Source organism: Neofelis nebulosa, chromosome 1 (genome assembly GCF_028018385.1).
Source record: "Neofelis nebulosa isolate mNeoNeb1 chromosome 1, mNeoNeb1.pri, whole genome shotgun sequence".
Taxonomy (NCBI): Eukaryota; Metazoa; Chordata; class Mammalia; order Carnivora; family Felidae; genus Neofelis; species Neofelis nebulosa.
In genome coordinates this window covers 49,589,246-49,612,397 of record NC_080782.1, presented here as the reverse complement: position 1 = coordinate 49,612,397, position 23,152 = coordinate 49,589,246, and the positions used below count along the sequence as shown (strand labels likewise).

Sequence of the window (23,152 nt, the reverse complement as noted above, 5' to 3'; positions counted from 1 at the left end):
AGTAGGGTGGTGTAGCTGGTTGAAAGCATTAGAGGAACAGGGATGGTGCAGGTATCCAGGAATTGTTGAAATCATGTGCTGGGACAGATGTGAAAGTGGTCAGTGCCCCATCCGGGGAAACAACCATAATCCTTAGTTATCTTTCTCCCATACTAAAGTCATTTGCCTCTCTACCAGACAAAAATTTACAGTTAACATGTTAAGTTCACAGAGTATGGTTTTTTAATTTGTTGTAAATTAAAAAAAAAAGTGAAACAAATGTACATTCCCCTAGAAAAATTTGGTGATGTATGAGAGGGCCTGTTAAATAGTGCTCCAGTGTGACATTGAAAGGACATCCTGCTTGCTTTTTGCCTCATTTGCAAGTTTTGAACAATTTTTCTTAAGATATACTGTGTTCCTCTATTATTTAGACTTGCTTTCAGCATTTTTTTTTTGCGATCATAAAGATAATTTCATTCCTTTAAATATTCCATTAAATATCGTATAATTCCTTTTTGTTGCAAAGAATCCAGACTTACGAGAGCCACTGGAGCAGGGACTATGCCTCTCTGGTTTCCCCATGAATATCAAGCACCTAGCATAGTACTTGGTAAATAGTTAAGCATTCAGAAAACATGAGTAAATGGATGCACTGCTTCTGATTTTTACCAGTATGATGATTCTAATGCTAGTCTAATGAGATTATTTTTTCAGATATATTTTGATTGAGAATACATTATATCAGTAATCTGAAAGGAACATCAATCACTCATAATTTTGCCACTCTAACAGAACAGCTGTGGCTATCTTTCATATCACTCATTGTATTCTATGTGATTGATGTGGTTGGTTTAGAAAGAATAGATTTTTGGAGTCTCCCTAAATCTAGGTCCCCCACCCCAGGAGTCCTATGGATTTAACCTATTCTTGTGGAGACTAATTTGTTTAGGTTTTGGGAAACTACCAGTTTATTGAGGTTATCTGCAAGAGTGAGGTCTGCAGTGCCTAGAACAAATCTCTCCTCAAACAAGTTTCAACTCACCTTTTTTTGCAAAATGGGAATCCTGCTGCTTATCTTGTCTTGAGGATGAAGGAGAACCAAGTGGTGATAGTGATTTGGAAAGTAGGAAGTGATCTGCAAATGCAAACTTGCCATTAGGAAGCTCAAGGTAATGCCAGGATGCTTTGTGGTTCTGGGAGCACTTTCACTGTGACTCTCCCCAGCAACGCTGTGACATAGGCAGGCGGGTATCATGGTCTTCATTTTACAGATGAGCAAGCTGAAGCTCAGTGGGAATCACCCATGGGCCTGAATCTGACCCATGATTCTGAACATACCCAGAATCCGACCACTTCATTCTTCTCCACTGAGGTCATTTTAGTCTGAGCCACCATCATCATTCACCAGGTCTCCAGCCTGGCCATCTTGCTTCTACTCTCACTCCCACACCCTCCCCCACCATACCCCCCATATCCACCCAGCCGGCAGAATGATCTTTTAAAAACTGAATACAGAGCATATTGCTCTGTGTCTAAACACTCCAGTGCCTACTGATCTGTTTATTTTGAGAGAGAGACGGACAGAGAGAGAGAGAGAGAGAGAGCGTGAGTGCACGTGTGAGTTGGGGAGGGGCAGAGAGAGAAGGAGAAAGAGAGAAATCCCAAGCAGGCTCTGCACTGTCAGTGCAGAGCCCCATTAGGGACTCCATCTTGTGAACCATGAGATCATGATCTGAGCTGAAATCAAGAGTTGGATGCTTAACCCAGGGCCACCCAGGTGCCCCTCCAAGTCTATTTATAATAAAATCCAGACACTTTCCATGGCTTCTGTGATACAGACCTGTGGCTCTCTTGCTGACCACATCTCCTACCAACTTTGCTACTCATTGACTAGATTCTACCTAGTAAATCTCCTACCAATCAGCCACATCTCCTACCAACTTCCCCACTCATTTACTAGATTCTGCCTCTACCTTCTGCTTGCTCCTTAAATGGGCCAAGTCCACTTCTGCTCACGCATGACCATTGATTGCTCTTGCTAGCCCCTCTCCCTGGGGCACTCTTCCCCCAGATCTTTGCATGGCTACCTTCTGGTCTCTCAGATCTTAAATGCCATCTTTGCTGATCATCCTGTCTAAAATAGGTACTTCCTCTTCAGTGTCTCTTTATTCTATGACCCTGTTGGACCATTTGAGAATATTTGTGGATTGTGCATCTCTCACCTCTAGAAAGTAAACTGTGGGGAGTACAGAGACCTTGGTAAGCCCTGTGTACCACTATATAGCCAACAACTAGCAGAGTGCTTGACTCAGGAAGTGCCAAGAGCCTGGCATCCAGCAGGTCTCCTAATGACCCAATAAGGTGTTCTTTCCAGTTGGCAATGCATACCTAGCTTAGCTAGGGTGCAAACTCCTGGGATACCAATGGTTGTGCATCCTGTATTGGCAGGAGAAAACGGGGAAGGCAGCCCCCAGCTGCAGCATGAACTAATAATACCTCAGTGGAAGGTTGCAGAAAACCCCACGAAAGAAAAGGTAAGACCCCAAAATATCTTATTTTCAAAGGCAGGAGCTGACAGCTCCATTCTGTGAAGTGGCAGGCCACCTTCTTAATCTTCCTGGAAGCCCAGTTATCATTATAAGTTCTGTTTCTGACTCACTCTACATCCTCTCTGTGTATTGGTTTTGAAAATCCCAGATGGGACTTTCCTTCATTGTATGACAAACTTGTAGAACACTTTCAAATGCTATTAGTTGAGGAAATGAAAATTATTGATGCTGACACAAGCTAAGTGCAAATAGTCACAAAAATCACCATCTCTCAAATGGAATTGATTAAATATTGTCATTGCTATATTTTGTCTATATATACATGCTTTATTTTATTGATGACATAATTTACTTGAAGAGAAAAATAATAATTCAAGCTATTTTTAAGAGTCAGGGAGGGATCTAGTACTGGGAAATACATCTTAAAATGCAGTAGGGCTCCTTGGGCCATAACACCAGAAAAATGCACAGGCTTTCTCAAGGGGATTGGGAGCAAGACAGAAAATATTATCCTGTTATGCAGAGAGGACCTGTACATCTAGGATATTCTTTGTGGTTCTGGTCTTTATAGTTCAAGTGAGTCATGAAAGGGCTAGAAAGTAAGACATGATTGCTGCGTGCCAGTAACCAGCTATGGGACTTTCTACTTTCTGAACTTCGGTTTCCTCATTTATAAAATAGGGTTTCGAGGGGATAGGAAGAAAGAGGACTGTGGAGAAGGGAGAGTTAATAAGGTCCTTTGGGCTCATGATTTATTGGGCAGCATATAAAAGCAGGAAAGACTTCAGACTTTGTGGCTTTTGAGTCTGGAAAGGTAAATGGGGGCTGGGGGTGGAGAAATGCTTGGAATCCTTGAAGTTATGGCTAGAGTAATACAGACATGTCCAAAAATGCTTCAGTTTGAATTTATTAAGGGAACTTCCTGCAAAAATTTTAGGAGAAATGAAAGTAAGTAACATTTTATCCTAAAGACAATAAATGCATGGAATTCATTTCATCAAAAAGTAGGAAAGGCTAAAAATAGCTTCAGGGAAAGTCTACACAGATTGATGGATGGCTATCCTAGAGCAGGTTATTTTTAAAAAACAGGATCTTGGATAGTCCAATTTATCCATTATTGCTCAAGGAAGGGATCTGATACTTTTTGTAGAGGTTCTGTGTTCCTTTTAGATGTGGGATGCCTAGCATCCTCAGGAAGGGCCTGAGAAACAAAGTGGAGCTCTAGATCCTGTCTTTATTCCTAGCCATTGTCTGCCCTGAATCTGGGTCAAAATATTTTGTAGGATTAGTCGGCACAATGCCCTGTGCCATAAGTATCCATTGAATGAACAAATGAATGAATGTCAGAGAGAGAGAGAGTATAAGGTAGGTTTCACTCAGGCCTCTTATTCTCATTTATGTAATTAATTCATTCATCAAACATTCATTGAACATTCACTGTATACTAAATATCGTACCAGATCGTATGGGGGCTGCACATACACAGGACAGATTTCTGATACCCTATGGAGCTGAAGATATATTTACTTATTTATTTATTTGTTTGTTTATTTATTTATTTATATTTATTTTATTTATTTATTAAAAAAAATTTTTTTTTAACATTTTATTTATTTTTGAGACAGAGAGAGACAGAGCATGAATGGGGGAGGGGCAGAGAGAGAGGGAGACACAGAATCGGAAGCAGGCTCCAGGCTCTGAGCCATCAGCCCAGAGCCCGAAGCGGGGCTCGAACTCACAGACTGTGAGATCGTGACCTGAGCCGAAGTCGGACGTTTAACCGACTGAGCCACCCAGGCGCCCCTATTTTATTTATTTAATCTACCTGTAAAGAGAAAGGAATTTTAACCCTTTCCTGCAGGAAGTATAAATATCAGTGTCTGAGCATCTTCCACACCAGAGGGAAATATTTTTGGAGTGCCCACTTATAAATACTCATACTCATGTTGCAGCTTGTGTCTCTTTGGAGGAGACGTGGCAGTGCTTAGATGTGTGTCAACTTGCTTTTTTTGTCTGGACTGTCACATGGCCGTCTACTCCTTGAATGAGGGAATTGCTACAGCTCTGTTGGTGTGTACTTTTCCTCAAATGCCCACTTGGGACTGTGTCCTGATGCTTAGTGTCATTGGGTAGGGTTCTTGCTCTGGAACATCCCAGAGTAAAGTGGCAAAGGATCAGCAACCAGAATGGGTGTTAACAGAGCTGCATCAGGGCATCAGAAACAGAGATGTGGATCCCGTAGTGAAGTTATTGTGCAAACATCCACCTAGCTTCCTCTCCCCATGATTTTGAAATGTCCCTTTTTAAGAGAAGTCAATAGGATGAATTAGTGCAAAAATAGCAAAGGACAGGGTTGCCCAAGCTTCCTGTATCAGAACGTTCAGATCTCATCAGAGCCCTTGGTGGTGTGACTGTCCCAGGGATGCCCAGGACCCTAACGGCAGATGCAGTTTGGGGCAAATGAGAAGAGGAATGTACTTGGCAGAGGAAGGTCCCCAACCAGAGGTGGCAAAGCAGTTGGCCCACTTTCTCAGATGCTGAAACTAAGCTTTGAGATCAACCTGAAAAGGGACAGAAGCTCCACTCTATCAAGAGCTTCTGTGGATTGAAAAAAGACTTCAAGAGTTTCTCAGTTCCTTGGTCCCAACTTAGAGAATGTGCATTTAAAGCACACCAAAGAATTGATCCTTTTTTTTTTTTTAAGTTTATTTAATTTTGAGAGAGAGAGAGAGAGAGCGAGAGCATATGCATGAGTGGGGGAAGGGCAGAAAGAGAGAGAGAGGACAGGGAGAGAGAATCCTAAGCAGGTTCCATGTGGTCAGCGTGAAGCTTGACTCAGGGCTTGATCTCACAACCGCGAGATCGTGAGTTGGACGCTTAACTGCTTAACTGACTGAGCTACTCAGGTGCCCTTGGTCCTGTTTTTGATATGTTTAAATATGTAAATATCTCATTTCAAATAAATAATTTTTTCCTTTGAAATAAGTTCAACCACCTTAAGTTGAATTGTTGAAGCATGGAAGTTTATTATGACTTGAATTTTTAATTTCTTTGAAATTTTCCATGATAATAAGGTAAAAAGAGATTAAAAGCCCATCACGTAAAATATAAAAGCAATTCTAAAAACATGGAAAGATGCGCAAAGAAAATAAAATTAACCCATGATCCTATTGCTGAGAAGTAACTGTGGTAACCTTTTGATACATTTCTCTCTACAAAAGCATATTTAAATAAAATAAAATAAACAGTGTTGTTTTGAGCCTTTGTGTACTTAATAATTATCATGTGTACTTTCTTGATAGTTTAACAATTATTTAAAGTCATTTTTAATGACTGTCTAGTGTTTTGCCATATGATTGATTATAATTTATTTAACCATTCTATTATTGGACATTCAAGTCATATTTCATTAATCATTATTGTAGGTAATGAGCATCCTTGCATATAAAACTTTACTTGTGCTTCCATTTGCTCTTTTAATATAGAATTTTACTGAGTCAGAGGGTCTAAACATTCAAAAACTCTTGGTCCAACTTTCAAATTATTTCCCAGTGAGTTTGTATCAATTTAAATTCTCACTGGTAGGGTATGAGAGTGCCCATTTTTCATTATGCCCCACTGCCTTGTGATTTATGGGTCCTAAAAAATATTTGTCACTGTGATTTTTTAAAATGTATCTTTAAAAAATTTTATTTTTTGGCGGGAGCAGTTACCAGTGATGTTGAACATGTTTGTGTGTGTGTGTGTGTGTGTGTGTGTGTGCGCTTATTGGCCATGATATCTCAAATAATTTATTCTGGGTGTGTTGCTAATTTGGCTATCTGTAAGTTCTTATGTGCTTAAAATGTATCTTATAAAACCTTAGTTAGAGGCTCTTCTAGTTGTCTCCTCTGAAATGGGTGGGTGAGTGGGGCATCCAAACCAAGAGCCAAAATAACATAAAATAAGAACTCACTATGAAGAGAGTTCTCCTGGTATTTTAGATAATAGCCAACATGTATCAGGGGCTTTCAGTGTGCCAGGCCCTGAGACAAAGTTTTTACATTTACTATGTCACTTTATCCCTACAAGGTTCCCATAAGGATGACTATTATTATCTCTATTTTATAAATGAGGAAACTGAGCTAGTGGGAGGTTCAGGAACACGCCCAGGTTGGCACAACTACAGTGTCAGAGCTCAGAGCTAGCACTTGAATCCAGATGTGAAGATTGTGAGCAACACTGAAGATTGTGTTGTTGTGTGTTTGCCTTTCCCAGACCTGTACGTGAGCACTTCCATCACATCTCAGCTTGAAGTTTCTTTCCTTTGTGTTTGAAGAGAGGTGGATGGGGGAGGGGAATTGGGTCCTGCGGGGATTGAAGTAATTTCATGTTTGGGCTGGAAGTGCAATTGACCCTTTCTCGTTCACTTCCTGTGGATCAATGTGAGAGCACTGTGCTGGATCCTGTGTCTCTTCCTGGGAGCCTTGTCCCTGCTTTTAGGAACTGACATTCTTTTGTTGTTGCTTCTAGCATCCACTCAAAGCTGAGCTCAGGGTAATGGCTGAGGGGCAAGAATTGATCGTGGACCTAAAGAAGAATGAGTAAGTGGACTCTTCCTTGTCTAAAATGAAACAATTCACTTCCCTGTCAACGCCGGATGCAGGTGCCATTGTTTTGGAAAGAAGCAGTTTGTTAAATGACCCAGGCTCTCAATCTGTGGTTCCTTTGTAGGGAATGTCTTGCAAAGACAGCATATCCACAGTCTCTTGATTTGCTGTGAAATTACTGGACCGTTTAACGTCTTCCTTGAATTTCCTCTGGTTGTATTTCCGGGGCTCTTACAGTTCACTGCAGGCTCACAGGGGCGTGTGTGTGTGTGTGTGTGTGTGTGTGTGTGTGTTGTGTGTGTGTGTGTGTGTGTGAGAGAGAGAGAGAGAGAGAGAGAGAGAGACAAAGGGAGGGATGGACTGGAGGACTTTGGCAGCTGTCTTACTAGCTCCAGCACAGCGCATGGCAGGAAGTGAAGGAGATTAGAGGAAAACAGCAGAGAGCAGAGAGGCAGGGTGGAGTGTTCTGGGATTTTGCACCTCACACGCGGGCTGCTCCATCTGTTCTGGGTCAGCTAAGTCTGAGATTCTGCCAATAAGGGCATGGTCAGCAGTCCCCTGGCTTAATCAGGCTGATTCTTCCATCTTCCTAACCTCATTCATCTTGGGTGGCTGCCTGGCTCAGGAGTATTTCCACATTGATTTGCCATCAAGTGCAGTTGTATCTTGATTCATGTTATTGAGCAGGTGAATAGACATAAAGCATGGCTGCTTTTTCACCATTCCCAATCTGCTTGAACACTGGAGAGCTCTGCTCACTTGGCTGGGGGATGCTGAGGCCTTTGGTGTTTTCCCACTAACCAGTTCTGCCTCACAGACCTCACAGATAAGGCTGCATGGCTCAGGGAACTGCCTGCCTCCTCTTGGCAGCCTCTTGAGTCCCCTAGAAGCAGATGAGTAATCAAACGCATCACTGCCAAGAAAGGGATGGATAGGGACCTTCCCGTATCCAGAAGGATGGGAATGGCTGCTGAGCTTGGGTGGAAAGCAAGAATATAAATTATTCCAAATTTGGGCTTTGGACACTTGCAAAGAAGGGTGAGTGGTGTTGGAAGTGTGGCAAATGTATGCCTTAAGCAGCATGTACAGTAATGGACTTCATCCACACCTTTCCTCTGTCTCCAGTATATATATATGGTGGCCTTCGGGAAGCTAAACAGATGGGCATCTCAAACATTTTTGCTACTTTCCTCCTACAGTGAAACCACCCCAAGAATGGGTTCCTTTTGTCCCATTTTCCTGGAGCAGATTTGGCTGGCTGTGTCCTCAGAAGGCATAGGCTCTGCATGACTGGGATTTCTCCTTGCATTGTCTTCCTTTCGTCCTGCAGGAAATGCCTTCAGAGGGTCTGTTCTTGACTGTCTCTCAGGAGCCTGCTTTAGCTTCCCATGACCCCAGCCTTCCAGCTCTAGTCTGAATATTTGCTATTGCCACCTGAGCCTCATCTGTCCTATTTGGCCCCAAGTGAAGCGTTTGGGCCTTCAACTTCCTCTGGGTAGTACAAGTGATGGGGGTGATGTCATGGGTAAATGGGATCCCAGGAGTCATCCTTCCCTCATGTTTTGGAACCTGTGCAAGAGGTCATTGGAAGTTAGAGCAGAAAGACATCTTAGAAAAACACCGAGTGCAACCGTCTTATGTGTGGTTGTAGAAACTTTGAATCAGAGAGGGTTAGGCACTTGTCTAAGGTCACACAGCAAGTAAATGAGAGAGGTGAAAGTAGGATCATTTGTGTTCTTGGCTTTGTTCTAGAGTCACAGAAATCCAGGTTCGGCTTACGAGCTGTGTAACCTGGGGCAAATTGTTGCCACTTTTGGAAACTCAGTGCCCTTATCTATAAAATGCAGAATGTGACGCTGACTAACTTCATAGGGTGATTGTGAGGGCTGAATGAGGTGGTGCTCGTGAAGAGCTTATAAAACACATGGTGATCAACCACTGTTGTGATTTTTATTGTCCCACACTGAGAGGTTCCAGAGGAGAGCCTGGCACACAGCTCTACTGTCTGCTGCTCCAGGCATCTCTTTGGTTTCCCAGTGAACAGCAGGGGTGGGGGCGGAGGGGTGCTGGATGTGGTTCCTGGCCTCCTTGAGTTGGCAGAAGGCAGGAGGCTTGACAAAAATGGAAGCAGCAGAGCCAAACAATATGACCTCACCAGGTATCCCTAGGGGACAGCTTCCTGCTATTTTCGTCCAAATTGGGTTTTTTGTTTTTGAACATGTGTTAGCAAGCGGAACTCTAACTGCACACGACTTCCTAGTGTGTTTATTTCCCAGAGCCTTCTCATTCATGGTGCTTGTGAATCTGGATTCAAAACAGCTGGGGGTGGGGAGGGGAGCTGGGGGAAGTGGGAGAATGATGCTTTTCTGATTTTTCAAATTGCTGTGTTAAAGTTTTTGTAATCCTGTGATATTTGAGGGGAAGCTAGGCCCTATGCCTGGTGACTTCTCAGTCTCTGGTTCTTCATTTCCCCCACCGATTCATTCACTGTCACGCATCTATTATGTACCTGCAGCATTGCAGGCACCAGTATTGGTACTGGGGACATGGCTGGGTGAACAGAACAGTTCTGCCCTACAGAGCTTATATTCTAGTGGCAAGAACAGTACACAAGTAAACAAGTAAACTGTGGTATGTCCGATAACAAGTGCTATGGAGGAAACAAAGTTGGGGGAGGCAGGAGGGGTCAGGAGGGAGGTGCTTTTCAGAATGGCGGTCAGAAAAGGCTTTGGTGGTGTTTTGATATTGGGGTGAAGACCTAAAGGAGGTGAGGAAGTGAGCCATGTGGACAGCTAAGAGATGACAATTCCAAGGAGAAGCAACACCCAAGTTTAAATCCTGATAGGTTCTGAAGGCTTCCTCCATCCCCATACATTTCCCCACATATTGGATTCTGAGGCCTCCCAGGGCAAGGACTGTGGGCAAGGGCTTCTGGGATTCTGAGGGAAGGGAGAGGACATTTCTAATTTATTTTTCATCATCCTGAGGTGTCTGGCCTTCTCCCATCAAGTCAAAGCCCATGTGCTAATGCATGGCCCAAAATAGCAGTGAGCAGGCCTTTAATGGAATTCACACATGGAGAGATTTCCAAGAATGGTGGGGATGGAGGAGCAGGGGGTGGGCCGGGAGAGTCGGGGTGTAGCAAACAGTCTTTCAGCTCAGACACTGCGAGTTGCCTTAGTTCAATAACGTCACAACTGGCAGCCTTTTCCTGCTGTGAAGCAACTCAGGATAAATGGCTGTATGCCCATGGGAGACACACATCTTTTATAGAGTGCAGGTGAAAAGGAGTGACATTGTAGGGCTAACCACAATATGGGTTTCGTGTTCGACAGTTCTGGGTTCAGATCCTGGCTCTGCTACTTAACTAACTGCGTATTCTCTTTAAGTCTCAGTTTCCCTATCCAGGGTATAATGATAGTGCTGTGCCATGAGCCATAGGGAGGATGAAATGAGATGGTATGTGTAAAGGGCCCAGCATTGTGCCTGGCTTATATTCCATACTCAGTAAATGGCAGCTACTATTATTTCTTGCTCATGGTTTTTTAATTGCAAAAGCAATACGTGCTCATTGTAAAACATTTAACAATACCAAAATATGGTAAGTTAAGGAACGAGAGCCTCACAGGCTCAAGGTGAATCCACTCTTTGGTGGGCCTACCCAGGACCTTTTCTGTGTGTGTGAGAACACGCGCACAGATATGCATAAACACAGTTGCACAGAAGCACATATACCGGCTGCTATTTTTGTTGGGGAGGGAGGAGCAGAAATGAGGTTATACTATATACATTGTTCCATGCTTGTTTATTTAGATTTAACTGTATGTCTGAAGTAGTACTCTACTCCAATAAAGTGTATATTATGTTCTTTTACATTAACTCACACATGATTTGCAAATGTTGGTGCATAGCTGTTATTAAGAGAATCTTACTTGCGATTAAGGCATAGTGGTCCGGTGGAGAGAGTACTGAGCTCAGAGACACATGATGTAGAGGTGAACAACAAGCCAATTGGCTCTCCTGGGCCTCAATTTTCTCATCTGTAAAATGGGGATTTTGTCCCCATTGGGCTCTAAGAGCTTTTTCCTTCACTGCATATTTAAAGGATGTGGTGTAAGTAGAAAAATGGAAAATGAGTCCCTTCCTTAGGGAGTTTGCTCTCCAGTTAAAGAAACATCCTTGAAAATAAGGCAGTGGGATAAAAGCAAGTGCCCCAAAACCACAGACCTTGGAGTAGAGTTTGAACTTCTAGCTCAGGACTCACCGTTTAGGCAACATAAACAGGAAAAGGGAAACAACAGGGAAGAAATTATAGGCTGTTATTTTCACAACCCAAAATTTTGAGTCATAAATCCGTAATATTTTTTCTGCATATAATTTCCCCCATACCCTGAGGACTGCCTCATCAACCCAGAAACTGTATTGGACAAAAATCTGTTTGCTGAAATCAAATGGACTCTTCCTTAGCTGTAAGCATCTAGGGAGATGAACACCTCCAGGACATGTAGGCTTTGGTTCACCCCCTTCTCCTTTCTGCACTTTTTCCCAAGAGGAGAGCCCACTGAACTGTTGAATCAGCTTGCAGGATGCTTGATGCTCATTGGGTTGCACCCAAGGGCAGGATCACTAGGTTACAAGGTCACCTTCAAAAACACATGAGTAGCTCAACTAGTGGGCACTCTGCCCAGAGGACCTTTGGCCATGTACTTCTCCCTGCTGGTCTCTTGAGCACATTCTGGAACTCTTAATTTCCTCGGTATACTGTCTTTCCTTGAGTCCAAATGATGATAAGATTTAGATTTTGGCTTGGGAAAGAGGTGACAACCTGGAAAATTAACATTCACTGCTAATGGAGTGATCTAGTGCCTTAGTTTTCTCCTTTTCCCCCTCAATTCTATTTGAATTATATAATACTGGAGGGTTGGAGAAGGGGAGAATTAGCAATCAGGAAAGGAGTTTTTCAGTAAGAGACAGGCTGGATTAGTTAAGAACCTCTTAGTGCCACACTTCCCTTCCAAGGAGGCCTGGGAGAAATATATAGCTGATCCAGACCAAAACCCTGAATACACCCAAGCCACTGTGCTCTCTGCTCTCTCCACCTTCCCAGCTTCCTCTTGAGTTGAGAGTAGACTTTAACATCTTATCTAGGATAAAGGACAGCTCTGTCTGACCCTCTATTGTCATGAGCTTCATTTGTTGTTGGCAAACTTCAATTTCCCTGGATCAAAGACCAGCTTAAGAAAGGCTTAGATGCTATCCCAGTCCGCTTGGTAAACCATGCTTCACTGAGTTGCATTTAAATGAGTCAACAGACATATGGATTACATTTCACTTAAAATACACATGGCTTAAGAAATTAGAGGATATCGTTCTTTAACCAAGTATTTGGCAGATCTAAAGTATTCAAAATGTTTTTCCAAACTCGGCATGCAGCTGGGCTCCCCATTCCCCACAGCTGAGACTGAATAACTGAAGGAAGCTGGTGCCGAGGAAATGGTTGAGTGGATGGGCGGGGACACCAGAATTTGATGAGAGCTGCCTGAAAGTGTCTGCAGTCTTCTTCAAATGTTTTCTGAAGTACCAGGAACTCAATTAACCCTGTTGCGTTGACTCTGAGGCAGCGAAGGCAGAAGCGGATACAAATTCCAAGTACTACACTAGGAACCTTGCCCCAGAGACACCTGTGGTCCTGCTGGAGATGTAGTTTCCAGTTGTAGCTTTGTAGATGGAGATGGATTTCATCTACAAGTCCCACGTTGCCCAGAACCCCTAGAGTTGCAGACCGAATGGATCGCTAGCCAATCTGATGTGATCTTTTTGCAAGCCAAATTCTCACATAAGCAGCGTCTTTATTATTTCTAAATCACTGGAGACTTGACACCACTTTCTTAGGGTCCGTTGCATAAATTCAATTTCAGTAATTAGGAGCTGATCTGAAGGGAGGTAGCTATACAGTTGCCAGAAGAGAGTATCGGGGAGCATCTGGAATTGAAATAACCTAGAAGTGTTGATTCTGAAGGCCGCGAGTGAGCCCATACACCCAGAACATCATAATCCACAGAGTAGAACAGACTCAGGCTTTGGTGCCACAGAGACCCAGATTCAGTTCCAGGCACTGACACTTCCCGGTTAGGTGGCCTTTGGCAAGTCACCTGCCTTCTGAATATTTTCTTTATCTATATTCATAATAATACTCAGTCCTTGGTGAGCATGTGCTGAGAGCCAGTCACTGTGCAGAGACACTTCACACACTGTTTTATTTAATCCTCATGGCAACCCTTTGAAGGAGGTATTATTGTTATTCATATTTTATGAATAAGGAAACTCAAGTGTAAGGATGTTTAAGTAATTTACCCAATGTCAGGCAGAGCCAGGAGCCAAACTCAGAACCATCTGCCTCTTACTATATTCTACCACATGCATAGAAAATAGATATTAATACCTTCATTGCAGGGTGGGGTAAATTGAAAATTTCTCCCCACCCCAAGATATTCACATTCTAATCCTGGGAACATGAGACTATGTTACTTTATATGGCAAAAAAAGAGTCTTTGTAAATGCGATTAAGTTAAAGATCTTGAGAAGGGGAGATTATCCTGGATTATCTAGGGGGCCCTCAGTGAAATCACAAATACATTTATAAGAGGGAGGCAGAGGGAGACTTGATCGTAGACAGGAGAAGGCAGTGTATAACCATGGAGGTAGAGACTGGAGTAACGTGGCCACAAGCCATGGAATGCAGGCAGCCACTGGAAGCTTGATGGGGCAAGGAATGGAATCTCCCAGGGGGAGTGCAGTCCTGTTGTCACCTTGATTTTGGCTCAGTGGTCCTGTTGGAGATGTTGTTTCCAACTGTAGCTTTGTAGACTGAGATGGATTTCCTCTACAGTTCCCATGTAAGACGGATTTCATTCTTCTGGCCTCCAGAATCGGGAAAGAAAAATTTCCTGTAATGTTTAAAGCCACCAAGTTTATGGTAATATACAGCAACCACAGGAAATGAATACCCAGGGCTCATGAGGTTTAGTGGTAATGTATTAGGAGGTGCTCAATACAGTGCCTAGCACATAACAAGCAGGTTTCAATACACACTAACTTTCATTCATGCAAAATCAAGAACAAATGTTTTCTAAAGTGCCTTGATAAGGCATAGCATTGCACATGGCCCCTGTGACTGTCTTCATGCATGAAGCGACAAGAGAAAAACATATTGAGAAATAGTGTTGTGTGGTTATTACTTATCAGCATTTCCTAAGTTCCAGGTCATGTCCTCTGATGCTCAGTCTGCCTTCAGGTAACTTCTGGCTGAGGAATGATGGTCAGATATTAATAATGGTGTCAACAACCATGGTAATTATAGCTGTTACCATGTAAAAGATGCTTACATAGCAGGCACTGTTCAGAGGTCTCTATATGGTTCATCTAAGTGAATCCTCACAACTCTGAGGTGTAGGTACCTATATTAGCCTTATTTGGCAGATGGAGACCTTGAGACACGGAACAGTGTGACTTGCTCAAGGTCACCTGGGTTGGAAGGGCAGAGCCAGGATGTGAAGCTAGATCTGTTTGATTTCAAAGCCCAGGCTCTTAGCCATGGCCTTGTATTGCTTCTCAGATGCCTTGCCCTTGCTCGATATGCTCTATCTCAGTTAGAACTGGCATTACTTCCCCATTCTACCTTCCCTCTTCCCTTTCCTTCTGTCTGTCCTAGGCCTTGATTAGGATCTGGATTTCAGCGTATGGTATGGATTTAGAGCTTGGCTCTTTGCACCCACTGATGACGTAAGCTTGTTGAGTCTCAGTTTTCTCATCCACTTAATGGGGCTAATAATAGTGACCACCTCGCTGGATGTTGTGTGAGTTCAATAACGTAATGCTCTTAGAGGATGTGCACAAGGCCTGGTGCACCATGAAAGTGTAATAAATAGTCGCTATTATTTGTAATTCTCAGGGTCGGAAAAACAGTTAAGAATGAAGTAAGAGGGAATTCCCCTGGGTTGGTTTCCAAATGTAATTTGGAGGAGTTGAACTTAGAACCCATTGCCCCTGAGAGGAAATTCACTTCTGCTCTCCAGGCATGCCCAGTTTGACCTAACTGTGTCTCAAGAATAAAGCTTTGTAGGGTTCTCTAGCCAGCCAAACTGTACCTCTTTTCTGTGCCTGCAGAATCAGTGCCCAGCCACTCCCTTGGCAAAGCCCTGAACTGTCCGATACGGAGGTCAGGATTTGTTTGCCGGTTCCGACTCTATCTCCTTCCAGGGATCCACAGCCAGGGCTGCCTGTGTAGCCAGGAAGGATGTCCATGGTTTTCTTTTGTCTCAAGCTTATTTCTCCTGGCGGCCCTTCAGCAGGAGCACGGGGTAAAATGAATGGGAGGAAGCTGTCAGCTGCCCTGTTGGCCTTAGATGGACCCTTGTCAGAGCAAAGGGAAGTACTGCACTTGGAGGAAGTCAGGAGTTGATTCTTGAGTCTAAGGATCCCTTTACCATCAAGCTGTTTACCTTAAGGTCACAACGATAGCGGGCATCCAGCGTGTGCACATTGATGCTGAACTTAGTATCTTACATAGATTTTTTTTAAAGCCCTTTGTAAATTTCCATGTAAATTTACCCAAGTAGGGTTATACTACATCCTCAGTTTTATAAATTTTTTTCAGTTGGAAATATAGCATGGACAATCATCAAATCATTAAAAAAATTTACACAAGCAAGTTTTGGAGTGTTTGAAAACATTGATAATAAAATTCTAGAAAAAAATTACACAAGAAATAAAGTTTCAAAATAAATGAGATCATACTCTATATATTATTCTGTAATTTGCTTTTTTATTATTTATCTTCAGTATCTTTTCATATTAGCATATTTATAGGTCTGTCTCATTCTTTTTAATGGTGACATAGGATTCCACTAAATGGATAGATCAAAATTAATATCCTTATTAATGGACAGTTAGGTTTCCAATTCTTGCTATTTCAAGTAATGCTGCAGTAATTAGCTTACACATTATCTTTAAGAACACTTGCTAGCATTTCTGTAGGATTGATACCTACAGGTAGAGTTGCAAGGTCATTTAGCATATACGTTTAAAATGGTTTGGATTTTGATCAGTTGTACCTCTCACTCCACAGCTTCTACCCCCGAAGGCTGTACCTTTTTATAGTCATGCAGCAGAATATGAGAGCATATTATAGACACATTTCCATGTAAATTTATCAGATGATTTTTTATCAGGTAATTTTTAATGGCTATGTGATATTAAATTGTATATATATGGCGTAATTGTAAATTTCTTATAATGAAAAGTTATCAAATGCATACAGAAGTAGAATAATATAATGAATCCCCATATGCCCATCGTCCAGATTCAATAATGATAAAGATGCCACGATTAATTTAATTACCCCATATGGATAGGCGTTCATGCTGTTTCTTCTTTTTTTCATTTTTACAAACAGTGCTGAAGTGAACGCCCCTGTATTCTTTGGAAGGTACTTCTAGAGGATCACCTTCTAGGTTTCAATCACTGGATCAGGGGACTTTATGTAGAACACGTGGATAAACGCACATTGCCTTTGACTTCCCTCTAAGTTACATCCTACAGCCCTTGTGGAGCCAACTTTTCACACACTCTCACCAGTGGGTCGAGTTTTGAGCTTGGGCACACTCTTCAAACCCAACTCTCCTTCCATTTTTTAAAAAAAGCTTTATTGATAAATAACTCATAAACCATATAGTTTATCTATTTAAAATATACAACTGAATGTTTTTTAGAGTTGTATAACCCCACATGTCCTAGCTTTTGAACATTTCATCACTCCAAAAAGAAGCCATTAGCAGTGTTACGGGTTGAATGTGTCCCCGAAATTCACATGTTGAAGTCCTAGCCCCCAGGACCTCAGAACAACCTTATTTGGAAATACAGTCATTGTGGATTTAATCAGTTAAAATGAAATCATATGGGACAATCCAATATGACTGGTGTCCTTATAAAAATGGGAAATTTGGCCACAGGCATGCACACAGGGAGAACGCTGTGTGAAGATTGAGGTCATGGAATAAACCAAGGAACTACCAGAAGCTGGGAGAGAGGCCTGGAGCAGATCCTTCCTTAAAACTTTCAGAGGAAGCATGGCTCAGCCAACCCCTTGATCTTAGACTTCTAGCCTCCAGAACTGTGAGATAATAAATTTGTTTTTTAAGCCATTCAGTTTGTGGTACTTTGTGAAGGCAGCGCTCGCACACTGATGTGAGCAGGCGCTCCTTTTTCCCCACCCCCCTCAGCAATAGGCAACCACTACTCTGCTCTGTGTCTCTATAGTTTTCTGCTTTTGAGATATTTCATGTAAAGGAGATTATACAACATGTGTTGTTTTGGTGTTTTTGTTTTTTGCTTTTTTTTTTTTTTTGTGACTGGCCTTTTTCACTTAGCATAATATCTGTGAGTTTTATCCATGTTGAATAGCATGTATCAGTACTTTATTCCTTTTTATTCCTATATAGTAGTCCATTGTATGTATATACCACATTTTGTTTATTCATTCATCAGCTGATGGATCTCCTGCATTTAAAAAAAGTGTTCTTTTAATGTTTATTTATTTTTGAGAGAGAGACAGAGACAGAATGCAAGCAGGGGAGGAGCAGAGAGAGAGGGAGACACAGAATCCAAAGCAGGCTCCAGGCTCCAAGCTGTGAACACGGAGCCTGATACGGGACTTAAACTCATGAACTGTGAGATCATGACCAGAGCCGAAGTCGGACGCTTAACCGACGGAGCCACCCACGCGCCCCGGATCTCTTGCATTTTAAGCCAGAACTAACTTGTCTCCATTCCACAAGGTTGATTTCAGCAAATGTTATAGAGCATGTATGTGTAAAATACTATGCAAGTGCTGTAGGGAATAGGTGTAAACACAGTGTCCTTGCCCTCTGGCAGTTTATTGTCTGTGGGAGAGAAAACATGCAAACAGCATACATAATTCAAAGCAGATTACAAACTTAATAATAGGGTTGCAAGTACAGTGCTGAGGAAGCAGGTGGGAATAGAGACTTTCTGACTGGGGCATAGAGAAAACTTCCCTAAGGACAGTTACTTGGAGCTCTGTCTTGCAGGAGCAAGGAGAAAAGGCTGTGGGTTGTTGTTGTTGTTGTTTTTTTATTGAAGTATAATTGACAGACAATATCCTATTAATTTCAGGGGTACATGATTTGATATTTTTATACATTATGAAATGATCCCCATGATAAGTTTAGTTACCATCTGTCACCATGCAAAGTTATGTTGATATTGTTGACTATATTCCCTATGCTGTACCTTACATCCCCATGACTTATTTATTTTGTAACTGGAAGTTTGTACCTCTTAATCCCCTTCACTTATTTCATGCCCCCCGCCCCACTCTGTCCCTCCTCCAATAACCAATAATTTGTTTCTTATATCTATGAGTCTTATCCTGTTTATTCGTTTGTTTTGGTTTTTAGATTCCACATATAAGTGAGATCACACAGTATTTATCTTTCTCTGTCCGATTTATTTCATTTAGCATTATGCTTTCTGGGTCCATCCAAAGGAGGGGAGGCTTTGGATGAGGGAGGGAGGAGAGGTGTGTGGAAAAATGAGAAAGGAATTCAGACTGAAATTAATATATAAATATTTGGTCTGTATCAAGGGGCACCAGGGCTGTAGTGCTAATAATCTCTTAGGAATTCAGTATTCCAACGAGCCAGATCATTTTGACTCAGAAGGGTATTATGTGGGGACTAGGGAAAGGGTTTATTTTCCTTCCACAGCTTGCTACCCCAGGATTTCAGTGCCCTAAAGCTCAATTTTTTATTCTCTCTCTTTTTAATTTTATTGTTATTATTAATTTTTTTTTTTACTTTGAGTTGGGCTCTCTTCCCTCAGGTAAAACCATGTGGTCAGGGAGGTAGATGGGGTACCTCTAGGAAAGATCCTTGAGGTACACTCCAAAGCTAGGCTGCATTTTTTTTTAACACATCGGATGAGAAGAAGCTCTTGCCCCACCCCTCCCCATTGAAGGGAACTTTGGTCTGAGTCTAGTGGATCAAAGTGTACCTGGTGGAGGGAGCCATAGACTGATTGCAAGAGGCTGAGCATAAGGCAGAGGGTGGCTTCTTCACAACTTAGGGAGGCAAAGAAAGCCTCCTGAGAAGCAGGGCATGCTGGGTGGGATGCAGAAGGATATGTGGATATACTTTTGGATTTGGGAGATGTGTGGAAGTGCCACCTTCAGGACCTCTGTTTTCTCCCTAGCTTCTAGGATGTGTTGAGGCTCTTCATCTAGACTCCCTAGAAGGTGGAGGATGTTTCCACTCCACAGCCTTTGTGTTTGTGCCCTGTTGCATGACTAGCTCAGGAAAAATCTTAAGGGAAGAGGAGGTCAATACTAGAGCCTCTGGACTGGTTCTGTTCTGAGAATGAAACTGTGTTTACATTTCACCCAGGAAATATTTTGATTTTAAGAAAATGAGCTTACTCTTTCTGTATGTAGAATTTAGTGCCATACACAGACCTTTAGCTGACACCTTGAATACTAAATAAATAGGCTCTTGGGCACCCTGGAGCACATCATAGATCTTGTTCAAACTCAGCTGGAGGTGGACATTGGGTCAGAGAATCCCTGGCTTTTTTTTCTTTTTTCTTTTTTTTAAGTAGGCTCTATGCCCAGCTTGGGGCTTGAACGCATGACCCTGAGATCAAGAGTCACATGTTCTACTGACTGAGCCAGCCAGGCACCCTGAATCTCTGGCTTTACTGATGGGAATCTCTATTGTATTGGGCCTGAGCTCTGGTCTCCTCATTGGTAACTCTTCACTTCTTGTCTTTCCTTCCTTCTCTTCCTTCATTCAACAGATATTGCGAGTGCCAACCACGTGGCAGGTACTGGGCTAGGTCCTGGGTGTTCCTTGGAGAGCAGTGGCAGGCAAAGCACAGTCTCTGCCATGGTGGGGCTTAGAGCTTAGTGAAGGAGCCAGGGAATGAAACTTTTCTGGAACAACATAGGGCTGTAATGGAGGATGTAGAGGCTACTGTGGGAGCATGGGGAGGGGGAGCCTACCCTGGACTGGAGGTAAGGGAAAGCTTCTGGGAGGAAGTGAAGGAAGGAAGGAAGGAGTAGGAGGAGGGTGGTAGAGTTGGCCTATTCAAGCTGCAGTGGTAGAAGAAACAAAGTCCTGAAGGTAAGAGTAACATGTGGAGATGAAAATAAGTTCTTTGTGGTTATAGCAGAGGGAGGAGGGCAGGAGGAAATGGTGAGAGAGGAAGTTGGCTAGGTAAGCAGGGGTGAATCTTTGAAGAGCCTTTTAGGCTCCTTAAGGGGGTTGGCCATTTATCTTTAGGGCAATGGGGAGCTGATGAAGAATATTTTAAAAGCCAGATAGTAACAGCCTCCCACATGCATTTGACAAGGACTACTTCAACTGAAGTGTAGGATGGGTTGGAAGGGGCAAGACCAGAGAGGTACTAAGACCCATTCAAGAGTTTTATTATAACTGAGTGAGAAATTAAGGTGATTGAATTTAGGGAAGAGGTAGCTGATAAGGAGAGAAGGCGATGCGTTACAGGCATGTTTATAGGGTGGAATCGTGGAGACTGGGAGGTGGGTTGACTAAGCGCTGAGGAAGGGGATGGAGTCAAAGACCAATGTGAGTTTCCTGCATGTGTAGGTAGTGGGACAGGGCTGCCGGCCCCTGGGTTTGTCCTTAGCTTGCAACAGGACCTCAGACAAGTCACTTCTTTTTTCAATCTTTAGTTTTCTCATTAGATGAAGGTAATAATCCCCAGGCACCAACTTGGCAGGATCATGGTGGAGATTCACTGATAAAATCCAAGTGTAAAGTAGTGTCCTGTTCTCTTTCCATGACCCTAAAAGGCTGGGCAGAAGCAAAGTCTGTCCTTACCCTGGTTATCTTTGTAATTTGGGCTTTTACATGGTTTCCCCCCTTATCTGCAATTCTAAGCACTTAATCTCCCAGGAACTGGTGAGCCTTCTGCCTGGTCCAGCAGCTGAGGCCTCACTGGGAGCCTCTCTGGGGGGGTTGGGGGGGGGGTGGTCTCAAACCAGCTTTTGTTGAAAACAATGATATCATTGAGTGGGTGGAGCTGGGTTAGGCTTTTCTTAGCCAGTTTCAGGAGAAATGGGGTCTTTATGACTTCTGTACTTATGGCTCTTTTCCAGTCCCTTCCATAGCTCCCATGTACCCCACTGCCCCCTTTTCTTCTCTCTCCCCTGAGGTTACAGATTTGTGGAAAACTGGCAGCCTCCACATTTTCTCCTCTTGCATCAGCCTCCCTGGAGAGAAGTCCAGATGGGCCAAGGGGCTATAATGGCTGCATTATATCAGGCATGGTTTCTTTTTCCAAGCCCCCTCCTCCACTGAAAGGAAAGGCAAGTCACACAGAAAGGAAGGGATTCTTTTGAAGGGAGACTGGAATGCTAGGGAAAAAAGGTGATCTAAGTGTTGGGAAAGATATCAGGCTCCTGGTATGCTAGAAGCACTTTATCTCCTGACTTCTTGATGCTAAATATGGGGCTTGGGTAAGAGTGCAAAGATTAAGCAAGCCTTTCAGTTATGCGGTGATAGGAATATGGCTGGGGAAAAGGAGATCAGCAATGTTGAGTAAGGACCCTTAGTTCCTATTCTCTACGCCATTCTTCCTGTTTGTCCTCAACACACACACACACACACACACACACACACACACACACACACTCACACTCACACATATGCACACACACACCTAAATACTGATGCACCCTTCCTCCATAGCTATGTAAGCAGCTTGTTACGGGTACTTGCTAGTTGTTGCCTGACTGGTTTGCAAAAGTTCTAGGAAGGAAGGAAGATGGGGTTTAACAGTGATTTGGCCTCCTGGGACCAGATGGTCATACCCGCCTTCTGTGTGGCCTGGTTTGCAAAGTGCTTTCACAGCTGACCTTGTAGGGGAGGAAAAATAATTTACCCTCTACCTTTCTAAGTTCTCAGCTGGGAACCCTGTAAACAAAGGCAGATTAACAAGAGAAAAACAGACAGAAGTTTATTAACATGTATACGTAAGAGATAGCCAGGGAAAAATGAGGAGTAACTCAAAGAGTTAGAATTCAGGCTTATGTAGCATCTTTCCCAAAGAACAATAGATTTGTAGAGAAATGATAGGACGGAGGAAAACAGTTACACTTCCAAAGATGGTAAGCTGTGGGAAGGTAATATATGGCAAACTAATGGGAGACAAAAGCTAGTCAGTAAAAGTTGTTGTGTAGATTCCTCTGGTGCCTTCACCAGGCGGATAGGGTCTGAAGTTGTCTCCGGTGATTAACTTTTGTCCTTCCTGGTAGAGAGGGGAGGAGGGACGCCTTTGAAAATTTTTGTCCTGATTTTAGGCAAATAGATAGAGGGCAGAGAGCATGTTTTTTGTATCTGTTTCTTTTCAATTGCCTTTGGTGCAAAATTATCTGTATGCTTACTTGGCACATTCCGCCACCCTTCAGCCTACTCTGATCTTCATAATAGAGATGCAGGTGCTGGGGAGGGCAGGAAAACTGTGCTTGTGCCACTCACTCAACTCCCTTAGCATCCTAGCACAGTGCCTGGCACACCACGGTCTCAGTCAGTATTTGTGGAATGAGTAAACAGGTTTGCAGAGGCAGAGCCTGAGCTTCAGAAGAGGTACTGCAGCTTGGCTGAGGACCCAGAACAAATACATGATGGATTTAAGCCAGGAGGAACTTGGTCTCCCTGATGCCATGTGCCCCACAGTTTGTACTATATGCTGCTGCTTAATAAGCAGTTATTGATAAGATTACACGAACATCCTTCCTCTCTGCCTTCTGGGAGTATCTGGATGGCCTAACTCTTGGATTATCTACCACTGACATTTAGCTTATTTTTGTTTATTTAGACTGATGAGTTTAGAAGCAAAATATAACTATGTGATGTTGGGTAAGTTGCTTTTGCTCTTTTTCAAATTCTTCATCTATAAAAGTGGATTGAGGGGCTTCTGGGTGGCTCAGTCAGT

General features: G+C 42.9%; 1 protein-coding gene across 1 annotated transcript in view; it reads left to right on the top strand.

The window, feature by feature from the left end:
- The window catches only part of ADAM19 (ADAM metallopeptidase domain 19), an 81,817-nt gene that overhangs the window by 705 nt on the left and 57,960 nt on the right, over positions 1-23,152 (top strand). The window contains exons 2-3 of the mRNA XM_058721504.1: positions 2,431-2,516; positions 7,044-7,114. Of these exons, the coding sequence (XP_058577487.1) occupies positions 2,431-2,516; positions 7,044-7,114 (157 nt within the window). The remainder of the gene's footprint in view (positions 1-2,430; positions 2,517-7,043; positions 7,115-23,152) is intronic.